The 14,340-nt window shown below is 38.6% G+C and overlaps 1 protein-coding gene across 2 annotated transcripts in view; it reads left to right on the top strand.

Annotated features, from left to right (window-relative positions):
- Positions 1-14,340, top strand: part of RALGAPB (Ral GTPase activating protein non-catalytic subunit beta) — an 84,692-nt gene that overhangs the window by 15,037 nt on the left and 55,315 nt on the right. For both annotated transcript variants that reach the window (XM_061127270.1, XM_061127271.1), the window contains exons 2-5: positions 67-282; positions 3,326-3,528; positions 10,623-10,786; positions 12,288-12,474. In XM_061127270.1, coding sequence (XP_060983253.1) covers positions 97-282; positions 3,326-3,528; positions 10,623-10,786; positions 12,288-12,474 — 740 coding nt within the window. In that variant the 5' untranslated portion in view covers positions 67-96. The remainder of the gene's footprint in view (positions 1-66; positions 283-3,325; positions 3,529-10,622; positions 10,787-12,287; positions 12,475-14,340) is intronic.

Raw genomic sequence — 14,340 nt, forward strand, 5'->3', positions numbered from 1 at the left:
ATTTTAGTTATTTTTATTAGCTTCCAGCAGTATAATCTGACGTGGAATTCTCTTTTGTCTTTTCAGGTGCCATTCGGATAGTCCTTTAGCGGCACGATGTACTCTGAGTGGAGGTCGCTGCATTTGGTGATTCAGAATGATCAGGGCCACACCAGTGTGCTGCACAGCTATCCAGAGAGTGTTGGGCGAGAGGTGGCAAATGCGGTGGTTCATCCTCTTGGGCAGGCCTTAGGTGCCCCTTCAGTGGCTGGGAGTGAGAGTTTGTTAAAAACTGACAAAGAAGTAAGTGTTCTTCATTTCATTCTACTATGGGAAAATATGTTTGTTACTGCATAATTTATTTAACATTTTATAGGCTTCCCTGGTAGTTCAGACAGTGAAGAATGTGCCTGCAATGCAGGAGACCCAGGTTCAGTCCCTGGGTCGGGAAGATCCCCTTCAGGAGGGAATGGCAACCCACTCCAGTATTCTTGCCTGGAGAATCCCATGGACAGAGGAGCCTGGCGGGCTACAGTCCATAGGGTCGCAAAGAGTTGGACACAGCTGAGCAACTAACACACACTTTTAAAATGGATTTCTGCTCAATGGAGTGTGACTTCTTAGTTTGACCTTAATTGGGTTGCGGGTTAGAGCTCAGAGTTTGTGGGAGTTCAAGGAATAGATTGTACCATTGTGCTGTTGGGACTTCGGCTAGCTGGACCCAGTTCTCCTTCTCCACTTGAGCTGTGTGCTGAGCAGACTAGGATGTCAGGACGTCAGGCCCGTTTCCCCAAGTTCTAGGCTCAGTCTTTAGATTTCTGTTCACAGGTTGTGTTTGGAAGGTCTTCGTTTTTACCTCTAAAAGGCCTCTGACCAAAGGCCTGTCTTGTGTGGTTTTCAGGCTACCCATGTGCATTGAGCCTGAGGCTCTCTCGCTGTCTCCATCCTGACCTGTAAGTTTGAGAGTACTGCAGAGCAGTTCTGTCTGTATGGCTGTGAGCCCAGGTGGTTGGAATGGGGTTTATGTTTGCTGTCCCTAAAGATGAGGAGTTTTTGGAGTGGCTTGGCCTGGAGCTGGTCCTTTGTTCTTGGGTTCAGGGGACTGACGTTAAAGTTAAGTTGCTTTAAGTTGGACTTAACCTGCCCATCCCTTTTCACTTAAGTTCTGATTTCTCCTGAGGGAGAGATTAGACTTAATCCAGGTATAAGACCGCTCTAGATAGGCTGAAGATTATAGCTCAGGAGGCAGTTTATTTACCCTCTGTAGGCCACGGATTACCAAAGGGGAAGCCCTTCATACTGAAGAGCCTTTTCTTCTCAGAGTGCCCTGACAGAGACCTACCCTGAGGAGTAGCACTTGCCCTGGTGCTCTCTCTTCTTGGTGTATCTGTAATTCCTTGCTGCCTTCTCCTGGGAAGAGATGGCATGTGATTAGGTGGTGGTGTTCAGTGCAGCTCTTTCTACCCTTGAAAGAAAAAGAGATAATAATAGTTCTTAAATCCAGTGTCCTCTCAAATTACATAAGTGAACTATTGTGTGAAGATATCACCAAAGGTATACCTTCTCCTTGGCCTTTCCTCTGATAATTAGGAACTTGGCAGCCTCTTTTAAAATTCTTTCTCTTGTTCAGCTTAATCCTGCTCCGCACCCCTCCCCACCTCATTTGTGATAGCCTCACAGTGTTGTTGTAGTTGCTTTTAACATTAATTGCTGTGGCATGTTATTTTCTATTATACTGTTGTTACATATTTTCTACCTATGACCTTTGTAGTTTTGTTCTAAGCTTAAAAATTTCAGTACATGTATTTATCTTGTTACATTCAGCTTTAGTTTTAAACTGCTGAAATCTTTGTGAATCCTGAATTTCTGTTTTATAAGTTAGTTATTTTTTTAGTTTTGTGATTTCTGCACATGGTCAGCATGTAATCTGATTTTCTCTAAGTTAAAATCTTGGCAGAGCCTTTGGCATGCCATTGGGTATCTTCTTCCAAAATGATCTTGTTATAGTAATCCACTGCTAGTCTCCCACGTTATTTTGACCGGTTACAAATCCAGCTATTCTACCTTCTTCTGGACTATATGTTATCTCCATCTTGGGCACAAGGACCAAATTTCTTAAGCCCAAATCCCCCTTTGCTGGAGAAGGCTGTTAATGGCATGGTGAGAATAGCTTTAGATTTCTAGGTCAGGGATCTAGTTTTCAGCTCCAGCATTTTGAAGCAGATGCTTTGGGCCAAATAGCTTAATTTGCTAAACTTCAGTTTTCTTATGTCTAAAATGAGGATAGTTTACCCTCTCACATGGGTTATTCTGATGGTTAGATAATATTTATGAAAGTGCCTCGGAAACTGATTTTAAATCAGTACCAGGTTTATACCAGCTGCCTGCATAGTAACCCTCTTGATAGAGGAATGAAGCTTGTCTGGCATGACTTGTTCTTTTTGAGCAGGCTAGTTCCCACTGACCCTTCTTCTCTTTTATAAGTACTCACAGATCATCTGCTTAGTAATTTGTCCCAGAGTTTTGTCTGGAATTCACTTAAACTTTCCAGTCTACATTATCTGGAATATAATTTTATCTTCTTTTGCAAGTTGGACCATTTTCCCCTTCTCATTGTACCTTATTCATTCATGATTGCTGGCAGTGGTTCAGCACTCTCTTAGACAATTTCTCTCAGCCCCTATGATTCAGACAGGTCAGGAGGCTGGAAGTCACTTAGTGTAGCTAAGTGCCTTTTTAAGGTGTTACCCACCTTCAGTCCCTTCTGACCTGTGTTTGATCTTGCCCTTCCATTTAAAATATTGTTTTCTTTGCCAGATGAAAATAGTCACACAGTAAGAGTTGGACAGTTCATCTTCCTTCCTGTTGTTTGTTAAAGTTGCATAATCTGAAAATGGAATATGATTAAATTTATGTAAATGATTTCCTAAATGGCACATACCCACATGCAAATTAAGTGGAGGAAAATATCTAAAATTTTCTATTTCTGTGCATCTAATCTCTGTGGAAAGCCAAGATGACCTGTACTTTTTATTTTACAGAGCAAACAATAATAATGTCTAAGGGGTGAAAGCCAGTGTAGGCTTGATAATTAGAAATAAGCACATAATTTTTTTTCTTAAATCTTTTGCTTAGAAAGTGTTGTCTGAGTATGTCTTATACATGGGAGGTGCATTTTCTAAAATTAATCTGATCTATGTTGAGATGAATATACTTCAGTTGAGAGGTTTTTGGCAATAAGAAGTTAACTTTTTTTTTTTTTTAAGAAGTTAACATTTTAAATCAGTCTACTGATAAACAGGGAGGGATGTGTAATAATTCTATATCTATATTTTCTTTTGTTTAGGTAAAATGGACCATGGAAGTAATTTGCTATGGACTGACCCTTCCATTGGATGGAGAGACTGTAAAATATTGTGTTGATGTATATACCGACTGGATTATGGCTTTAGTGTTACCGAAAGATTCTATTCCTTTGCCAGTTATTAAAGAGCCTAATCTATATGTTCAAAGTATACTAAAACACCTGCAAAATCTTTTTGTACCAAGGTAAGCTATACTAGCCTATCTGGCCATTATCCAGATCATAATAAAATATTCATCATTGTTACTTTTTTATGTTATAGGAACTGATTTCATTGTTAGTCCTTTGAACAGTAATTTTCATGTTTTTTTCAGTTAAAAAATGTGTTAATATGAATGAGAGAGATGGGCTTATATAATGTTTTCTAGGACTCTTTAACTGTGTGTTTTCATTTTAATAGCTTTTGGCTTTGCTTCTAAGATCTGATAACTATTAGGTATGAAAATACTGTGACCTCTTTCCCTTACAGTCAAAAAACCCTACTTTTGCCTAACATAATTCTTATCTAAACTTAAGCTAAAGGATAACTAAGCCCTATACCTTAAAATGAATCTTATGAGAGAATGAAGATATAGAAGCAAGCAGATTTGAAATTATGGGCAAATTTGTAGTAGACCAAAAGAATACTTTTGACAACTTGTTACTGAGTTTTTCTCCTACCTTCTGTGACAGAGACCTTAAATATTGTAATGTACGGTTGCCTTACTTATGTCTAAAACATTATATGTCATTTTAAAGGATTTTGGAAATAATAGAAAATGGAGAGGAAAACATTAGTTGCCTACCGATTTGTAGGGATTTCCTTTGAGAAAAACCTGTTTTCATCTATGTGTGTGTGTTTTCTTTTTTGAAAATGTCTGTGGAAGGGTCAAGAGGGCTGACGTCCATCCTTCTGGAAGAGTTCTGGTTAGGACTTTTGGTCTGTCAGATCATGAGGGACTATGAATCATCCAAAAACCAGCTCTGTAAATTTTAGCTTTTTAAATTTAGAAGGAAGATTGCTTTGGAAAATCTGAATTAAAAAAGAGAATCTTCATTATGTGCTGTGATCTATAGGATCAAGTGTGCAAACATACCTCAAGATATTGTTGGTTTGGTTCCAGGCTGCTGCAGTAAAGAGAACATTGAAATAAATTTTTTGGTTTCCCAGTGCATGTATAAGTTATGTTTATACTATACTGTTATCTGTAAGTGTGCAGTAGCATTATGTCCAAAAAAAAAGTACATGTTTTAATTTAAAAATGCTGGCATTGCTAAAAAGTGCTAACTATCAGCTGAGCCTTTAGTGAATTGTAATCTTTTTGATGGTGGAGGGTCTTGCCTTGATATTGATGGCTGCTGACTGATCAGGTTGAGTGGATGTGGCAGTTTCTTAAAATAAGACAACAGTGACATTTGCCACGTTGATTGACTCATCAGTTCATGAATGATTTCTCTGTAACATGCAGTGCTATTTGATAGCATTTTGCCTACAGTAGAGGTTCTTTCAAAATTAAAGTTAATCCTGTCAAAGCCTGCTACTGCTTTATCAACTAAGTTTATGCAATATTCTAAATCTAGTTTGTTTTCACTTCAATAATGTGCACAGCATCTACACCAGGGGTAGATTCCATCTTAAGAAACCACTTTCTTTGCTTATCTATAAGAGGCAAGCTCCTCATCCCTGAAAGTTTTATCATGAGATTGCAGCAATTCAGCCCTATCTTCAGGTTCCACTTCTAATTTTAGTTCTCTTGTTATTTCTACCACATCTGCATTCACTTCCTCCACTGAAGTCTTAAGCCCCTCAGAGTCATCCATGAGGATTGGAATTGGCTTCTTCCAGACTCTTATTAATGTTGATATTTTGACCTTTTCCCATGAATCATAAATGTTCTTAATGCCATTTAGAATAGTAAATCTTTTCCACAGAGTTTTCAATTTCTACTTGAAATTGGAAATATCCATCAGAGGAATCAATGTCTATGGCAGCTGTAGTCTTACCCAATGTGTTTTTTAAACAATAAGACTTGAAAGTTGAAATTACTCCTTCATCCATGGGCAGCAGAATGAATGGTAGGTTAGCAGGCAGCATTTATCTCATTGTACATTTCAGTGTTGACTGAAAAAAAATGCACAGCCTAAAAGTTGAGAATTACATTTTATTCATTGGACTTACTGAAAACTATAACCTGGATATAGCCTCTCAGATGCTCAGAGGGAGTGTTCCAAAGAGGTAAGGAAGGAGCAAGGATATATAGGAGTTTTGCTGGGAGGAAAAAAAAAGCTGTGTAGCAGAACATGAAAAATTACTGCTAGTCAAAAAAAAAAAAAAGACATCTCAAGTTAATGATTTTAGTGCCTTTCTTTGTATAGGAAGATGCAAGAGTTTGAGCTTATTGAAATTATTCCTTTGATATCCATCTGAACTGTGTAGTAGGCCCAGTATTTTGTTTTCCTCTGTCCTGAATTCCCCTAGGGTGTACTGTAGGGGGTGGCTGTAGTGACTGGTGGCTTTATGGCCGCAACGTTGTTTACTGAAATGGCAGGCGACATTCCTTGTCCACATCCATCAGAGCTCTTGGATGACCAAGTGCTTTGTAAATGAGCAGTAGTATTTTAAAAGGCATCATTTTTTTCTGAGTAGTAGGTCTCAACAGTGGGCGTAAAATATTTAGTAAACCATATTATAAATCAGTGTGCTGTCATCTAGGCTTTATTGTCATTTATATGGCACAGGCAGAGTAGATTTAGCATAATTCTTAGGGGTCCTAGGATTTTCAGAATGGTAAATGAGCATTGACTTCAACTTGAAGCCACTAGCTGCATTAGCCCCTATTGAGAGTCAGCCTGTCCTTTACATTTTTGAAGCCAGGAGTTCTCTGTAGCTATGAAAGTCTACTTAGATGGCATCTTCCAATAGAAGCCTGTAGTCTGTTTTGTCTCCACTGAAAATCTGTTGTTTAGTGTGGCTACTTTCATCTTCCTTAATTATCTTGGCTAGATCTTCTGGAGAACTTGCTACAGCTTTTACGTTAGCACTTGCTGCTGCCCCCCGCCCTGCATGTACACCTTTTTTTTTTTTTTAATGGCGACAAGCTTCTTTCCTTCAACCTCATGAACCAAATGCTGCTGACTTCAGACTTTCTTTCTGCAGCTTTCTCACCATTCTCAGCCTTCACAGAATTGAAGAGAGTTAGGGCCTTGCTGTGGGTTAGGCTTTGGCTTAAGGGAATGTTGTGGTTTGTTTGATCTTCTAGCCAGACACTAAAACTTTCTTCATATCAGTAATAAGGCTGTTTCTTCTTATCATTTGTGTGTTCATTGGAGTAACACTTTTAATTTCCCTTCAAAAGCTTTTCCTTTGCATTCATAATTTGGCTTACTGATGCGGGAGGCCTAGCTTCTAGCCTGTCTTGGCTTTTGACCTGCTTTCCTCACGAAGCTTAGTCATTTCTACCGTTCTACAGTGCTGTGTTAGATTTTGTTATACAACAAAGTGATTCAGTTTTGTGCGCGTGCATGCACACACACACACACACATTCTTTTTCAGATTCTTTTCCATTATAGGTTATTATAGGATACTGAATATGGTTCCCTGTGCTATTACAGTAGGTACTTGTTATTTCTACAGTAGGTACTAGTCATTTCTAGTTTTTGATTTAAAGTGAGAGACATGATTTTTCCTTTCACTTGAACACTTAGAGGCATTGTAGGGTTATTAAATGGCCTAATTTCAATATTGCTGTGTCTCAGGGAATAGGGAGGCCTGAGGAGAAAGAGAAGACAGGAAAATGGCTGGTTGGTGGAACAGTCAGAACACATTTATCAGTGAAGTTTGACATCTTTTATGGGCATTGTTTGTGGTGCTGCAAAATAATTATATTTTGTAGTAACATCAAAGATCACTGATCATCAAATCACTATAAAGATATAGTAACAATGAAAATATTTTGAGAATTACCAAAATGTGGCATAGAGACACAAAGTGAATGATGCAGTGGGGAAAATGGCACATATAGACCTGTTCAGTCAATGTAGGGTTGCTACAAGTCTTCAGTTGGTAAAAAAACCCACAATATTGGTGAAGTGCAATAAAACAAAGTACAGTACATTGAGGTATGCCTGTTAACCCCTTAATCTTATCGCCCCTGTCACCAGCCACCCAATTCTACTTCTGGTGGTGTAGTCATTCAGTCATGTCCAACTCATTGCGACCTTGTGAACTGCAGCACGTCGGGCTTCCTTGTCCTTCACCATCTCCCGGAACTTGCTCAAACTCATGTCCATTGAGTCGGTGATGTCATGCAACCATCTCATCCTCTGCCACCCCCTTCTCCTCCTACCCTCAGTCTTTTCCAGGTTCAGGGTCTTCTCCAGTGAGTCGGCTCTTCACATCAGGTGGCCAAAGTTTTGGAACTTCAGCCTCAGTCCTTCCAATGAATGTTCGGAATTGATTTCCTTTAGGATTGACTGGTTTGATCTCCTTGCTGTCCAAAGGAATTTCAAGAATCTTCTCCAACACCACAGTTCAAGTGCATCAATTCTTTGGTGCTCAGCTTTCTTTATGATCCAAGCCTCAGATCTGTACATGACTACTGGATAAACCATAGCTTTGACTGTTTGGACCTTTGTTGGCAAAGTGATGTCTCTGCTTTTTAATACACTGTCTAGGTTACATTTGGGTGAATTAAATGCTGGTTGTTTGTATTTATTGATTTCAAATAGAAGTTATAACAGGAAATGGTGGCAAGTAAGTGGTAGGAAGACATATTGTTTGTAACTAAGCAGGTTCTTCTAAAATGATACTACTTTTAATGCTTTCTTATTATCTCATTTAGGAGACTAATTTACTAGGCTCTTTCTTAGTAAATGGGAGAGCTTCATGGGTAGTACTGTCTCCTCTTTGTACTCTTACCAACTCTCAGTGCTCAGTTAATTTTATTAATGAGAAAAATCAGTTGCATTTATATTAATTAGGCTTTTGCTTTTCTCTTTTAAGAAGCATGACTACCATATAAATGGTTCATTTTACTATTTGGTAATTAGCTTGTTTTCCCAAAAGTGTGCGTAATTCTGAGAGGGTGCTGAACTGAGTAGAGTTCTCCTGGCTAATTGTATCTTAGGGAGCTAAATATTTTCAGTGCTAAATATTGGGAGTTATGATCTTATCTCCTGTTATTGGGAGTTTTTTGTTTTTGTTTTTTGAGTCAGATAGTCACAAAATCAAGTTTACTTAATTGTTTTTATGAAAACTAACACTCAAAATAGAGGAAACATCCTCTACCACTTTCCTAAAGATTAGGTCAGAATGGATGTAGCCTTTCTCTTTTGCCTATCAGTTTGATTTGGGGGAGCACATAGCTGAGTGAAGAGTGACCCATCATTTAAAACTGATTAGGGTCTTCATTGCTCGAATACACTGTACTTTAGAAAGTATGACCTTCTTCTAAAGCAGTGGCCAACTTTTTTTGTAAAGAGGCATACAGTAAATATTTTAGGCTTTGTGGGCCATACCGTAGTGTCTGTCACAACTATTCAACTCTGCTGATATAGAGAAGCAGCCATAGACGATATATAAATAAATGAGCATGGTTGTGTTCCAATAAAGTTTTTTTTTTACAAAAATAGATAACAGGCCAGATTTGACCCACAGGCCATACATAGTTCACCAGCTCATGTTCTAGAATAGTTTTTCTAAAGTTCACAAGTTGCTTTTGGAAATATTAGGGGGAAAATTTTCCCCCTTTAGGTCGAAAAGAGCATTTTCGACCTTTCTATTTCTTTTTCAGTAAAGATTACCTTGTTTCTCTTAGCTGTAGAAACTTGGACACTGCTCTTGAATTTAGGCTGTCTGTGTGATGCCACAGTACCTAAGAAGCAGATGTTTCCTTTTCTGCACTAGGCAGGTAGTACTAGGAATGGTAGGTAAGCCTGGGTTACCATTTGGGAAGTTTGTAGTGTTGTTGCTAGCTTGTAAGAGTGTCACCTCCAGGACCACTAGTGGTATTTTTCTTTCTTATTCTGGGTTTCCTCTTATATGGCTACATGAGGTTTGGGACTATTGTATATTTCTTACTCTTGCTTAGTAGCAGACCAGCAGACACAAGCTTGAGCCTCTTGGCTTCCCATGGTCCGGATTCACCTCAAACTGAACGTGGGACACCTCCTTGTTCTTGGGGACTCTTGACTTTTCCTAGGTGAATGTCTCATCATTTCACTTTAGGTCTGGCTTTTTAAGGGGAACTTAGGGTTGTCATTTTCTTGCAGCTCTAGTGTAAGTGTTTGGTTTTATGGGTCGTGGCCCAGAATCTGAGAATCTTTATCCTGAGGTTGTAATGGAAGTTCTAAGAGCACTCACTTCATTGTCTGGATTTCTCGAGGAGGCTCTGAGATTCCCTCCTCTGATAGAGACATGTTTTATTAATTCTTTGTGACATGAGTCATGTAGAAACTTGGCCTCAAGATTTATTTCAGTAATATTAGTTACTTGCCTTGGTTTTCACATGGAAACTCTGGAAGCCAATTCACTATTTGCCAGTGCAGTAGGTTTACTGTGATTCTTGAAAATCTTAAGGTGATCCATGTTGGACAGTGGGGATACGGGCTGGGACTTGTATTTTTATCTTCCTCCTCCTCAACCCTAGCCCTGATACACTGATGTAATAATACTGTTGGAGAAAAATGGTGTTGTGAACTAAAGAGAGTTATAAAACTTCTTTGGGAGTATCTTGGGTAGCTTTGGGTTAAGTTGCCTTTTTTTATTAGACCCGCAGTTAGCAGGTGCTCATTTCTGAGGAAGTTGTCTCTACATCCCATCAGTTTTGGGAACCTGTTAGGATATTTCATTTTTTAGGCTCTTCTCTAGCAGACATGAACTTCAAAGGGATTGTGAGCATTATGAAATTCATGCTGAATTCTTGTGAACATATGTTTAAAATTTTTTGAAAGAATACGAAGGCATTCTGTGTGAGCAGCAGAAGTGGCTGTGAGTATTTACTCATTCATTCAGCAGAAACCTATGGAGTATCTGTCGTATGTGCCAGGCACATTTCAGACTTAGAAAACCCAGAGGTGAAGTCCACTTTCTAGTATCCTCCCTCTCCCTGGGAGCTTTTCAAGCTCTTTAGGAGTGGTAGGTTTAGATCCCAGAATGCCAAACTGCATGGGGAGGAAGTAGCTTTGAACTGAAGAGGGTGCACCTAGTTCTGTCTGCTGGTGCTGTTAGGGAATTGCCTGTCTTTAACTGTTGTATTCTGTCCTTAAGCTTGTCAGTGATGTCTGATCTGTCTTCTTTAGACAGGAACAGGGCTCCAGTCAGATCCGACTATGCTTACAGGTCCTAAGAGCCATTCAAAAACTGGCCCGTGAATCATCCATTATGGCCCGAGAAACCTGGGAAGTCTTACTGTTGTTTCTTCTGCAGATTAATGACATACTTCTAGCGCCACCAACTGTTCAAGGTTTGTTAATTATTTTTTCTGATTTATTGCTGAGCTCCAAACACAGTTTACTTTTAGACTCAATGAGTAGTAGACTCAGTGGGATTTAAAACTTGGCACTACAGTTGACAAACCAATATGAGGAGAGACTCAGTGAATTAATACATGTTTGATAATGACAGTAACAGTAGCTTGTTCATTGTATTAGGACAGAGCCTATTTAAGAAACAACTAATGTACCTGATTACAAAATAGTTATCCAGGTAGACTGAAAACTCGATGGCTGCAGAAGATAATTTTGTTTGGCAAATGAAACCTAGAAAATCTTAAAAGTATTCTATTTGGAAGTATGACAAGTATGTCATTCATTACCTAGCTATCAAAAAGCCTTCAGTTTTATGAGTTTAGAATGTATTTTAAGATGTCTTGCTTTGTATAATATAGCACAGTATACACAGACAATAAGTTGATAATTCTAGTTCCAAATTCCCCTGTTGCTTATTCATCTGTGTATTCTTTTTACTAACACATGTGAGTGTGCTTGTGCTTTCACATAAATGCAGTGTCCAGGAAGAATTTTAGTGTTGAAAGGGACTCCATAATAGAAATACCCTGTCTGGGATTGGCGATGAGCTAGCCAGACAGGTAGTGTGCCTCTCTCTTAAACAATCCCCATGCCAGGGATTCAGCACCATAAGTCAAGCCATGCATCCCCTTCTGGAGCTTATTATTGTTGAAACTTCATTTTTGCTCATTTGAAATCCTTAGAACTTTTCGTTCTGTATGGAAATCCAGTTTGCCTTCTGTGGCTAGGCAGAGTACAGACCGCTGCTGTTCTCCTTAGTTACCAGGCGTGGAACCGAGAAGCAGCTCTGTTTTCATGGTTGAGGCTTTGTCCTGCCAGAACCAGACCTTTGGCTCCCTTCTTTGTCTCCCTCTCCCTTGAAGGGTGGCTTTCAAACACATGAAGCATTTTATAGCAAAGTTTGAAGGTAGGAAGTCTCAGGTATTTGTTCTGATTCCTTTTCTTATTGGCTGTGTGAACTTGGGCAAGTTACTTAAATTTCCAGAACCTGTTTTCTCATCTTCAAAATGGATATAGTTGATAATTGGTAATAGATATTATTGATATAAAAACCTACCCTGCAGAATGAATGTGCGGTCACGTGTGTGAGCTGTGTGGCACAGACTCTGACTGATAGCACTCGTTCATTGTAGGCACTCATCCTTTCCCTTCTTCTGTGTGTGCTCCTGTCTCACTACTGGAAGGTTAAGGGCTTCCATGAGAACCCAGCAGGGCCACTTGAAAACTTCCCACATGATAATGGGTCGATGTATTCATGATTTCCTTCATAAGAGCTCCTTAGAGTAGTTTTTTGTTCTTACTATTAAGTGGTTATTTGAAAGTCAAAACTTAACATTGCAGTTATTTTAGTTTTTTGACCAGTTCTCCCAAATCAGTGAGTTAAAGAGTCTGCTTTACAAATAAGTATGCCAAAGATGTTTTCTTTTTGTTGGTAAGGTGGCATTGCTGAGAATCTAGCAGAGAAGTTGATTGGTGTTCTCTTTGAGGTTTGGTTACTAGCATGTACGCGGTGCTTCCCAACACCTCCTTACTGGAAAACAGCCAAGGAGATGGTGGCTAACTGGAGGCACCACCCAGCAGTGGTGGAGCAGTGGAGCAAGGTCATCTGTGCGCTCACTTCAAGGTAAGTCACCGTCATCAACTTGCCTTCTTTCATCCGTCTGGCCGTAGGCAGCCTTCCCCTAATTCCTTGTCTTTCTGGGATTTATGGAGTACATGGTAAAAACCTCTATTCTGTGTCTCTTATTATTACACTTTAGTTAATAGAATCAATCAACTTTTAAAAATAGATGTAGCAGTTGGCCTAGTACCTGTCTGATCTAAAACCTTTTAGATTGAGAAAGTATTTTGGAGAGGTAGATGAATTCTGAGCCCTACTATTCCAACCCCCCAAATCCCACTTTAATTCTAATTGTTAAAATGTTTAGAAAGAAAGTGAAAGTGAAGTCGCTCAGTCATGTCTGACTCTTTGTGATCCCCCAGTGCTGTAGCCTACCAGGTTCCTCCATCTGTGGGATTTTTCCAGGCAAGAATACTGGAGTGGGTTGCCATTTCCTTCTTCAGGGGATCTTCCTGACCCAGGGATTGAACCCGGGTCTCCCGCATTGTAGACAGACACACTATGGTCTGAGCCACCAGAGACGTCCAAAATGTTTAAGATCATTGTTAAAAAAAATAAGCCAAAGAAAGTTATAACAGAAAGAGTTAAGTTCACCAGAAATCTTACTATACGTAATTTTACAGAAATAGGATCATACTATAATGTTCTCGTCTGTAACCAAAGTAGGCAGTTTTTTATAATAATGATTTTGTTTTTTGGGTATTTTTTAGCCATTTGTATATAATATCATCACTATTCTGTGAGTAAACCGTTAGGCTTCATTTTTTTCAGACTTTTTTTTTCCATTTCTTGTAATATATGCTGAGCATTCTTTTTTAAACATGATCACAATACCATTATCATACATGAACAAAACATTAACAGTTTTCTAATATTGATAAGCTGTTGCGTGTTGAGATGTTGCTGAATGTCTCAACTTTTTAAAATACTTGATTCCATTGAGCCTCTTTTTTGGGGGGGGGGAGGGGCTGGGGCCGGTGGTGGTCGGGGAGGGGGGGGGGAATACTTGATTCAATTGAATCAGAACACAGACAAGGTTTGGACATTATATTTAGTTTACATATTTCTTAAGCCTATTTTAAACTGTAGGTTCCTGCTCTCTCATTTTAATTTCCTTGCAGGTTTTTTTTTGTTGTTGTTGAACTGGGTTGGTTTGTCTTATTGAATGCTTCACATTCTGGATTTTTCAGATTATGTCCTAGTTGTGTTAATTAATATGTTCCTCTGTCCCTTATATTTCCTGTCAGCTGGTGGTTAATCTGACAGGAGACTGGAGGCTTACTCTGATTTAGACTTAATGGGAGAGTTAGTGGTGGAGGTGGGAACAGATAATTTATAGATGGTATTATGTATCAGAAGATAGATTGGTCTTTTTATGAGTTAACATATATATCTTTATCATCATTTAAACTAAGATGAATTTTTGTTTATTCTGGTATAGCTTTATGAATGTCACTATTATGAATCTATTTTTAAATAATACATCCTTTTATCTTGATTATAAAAGTGCAATACATGCTTATTATGGAAAATTTGGAAGACGTAAGGGGGAATATCCATCATTTAAAAATAACCAATCTCTGAATATATTTTTTTCTATCTTATCTTTTTTAAAAAATCAATTTGAGATTATTCTATATAGTGTTACCTGCTTTTTTTTAACTTGATGTCTGATTCTTGTCACAGTAATTACATGCACCTTTTTTCTTACGTAGATCTCAAGATCCTATTTTAAATGGCTTTGTAGTTTTTCATTATATAAATGGAATTATAATTCATTTAATAGTTTCTCTGCTGTTTTGATATTTAAATTGTTCTCTGTGTTTTCCTTTTTAAAACTATTGTTGGGAATTCCCTGGTGGTCTAGTG

Source organism: Dama dama, chromosome 23 (genome assembly GCF_033118175.1).
Source record: "Dama dama isolate Ldn47 chromosome 23, ASM3311817v1, whole genome shotgun sequence".
In the NCBI taxonomy this organism is placed as follows: domain Eukaryota; kingdom Metazoa; phylum Chordata; class Mammalia; order Artiodactyla; family Cervidae; genus Dama; species Dama dama.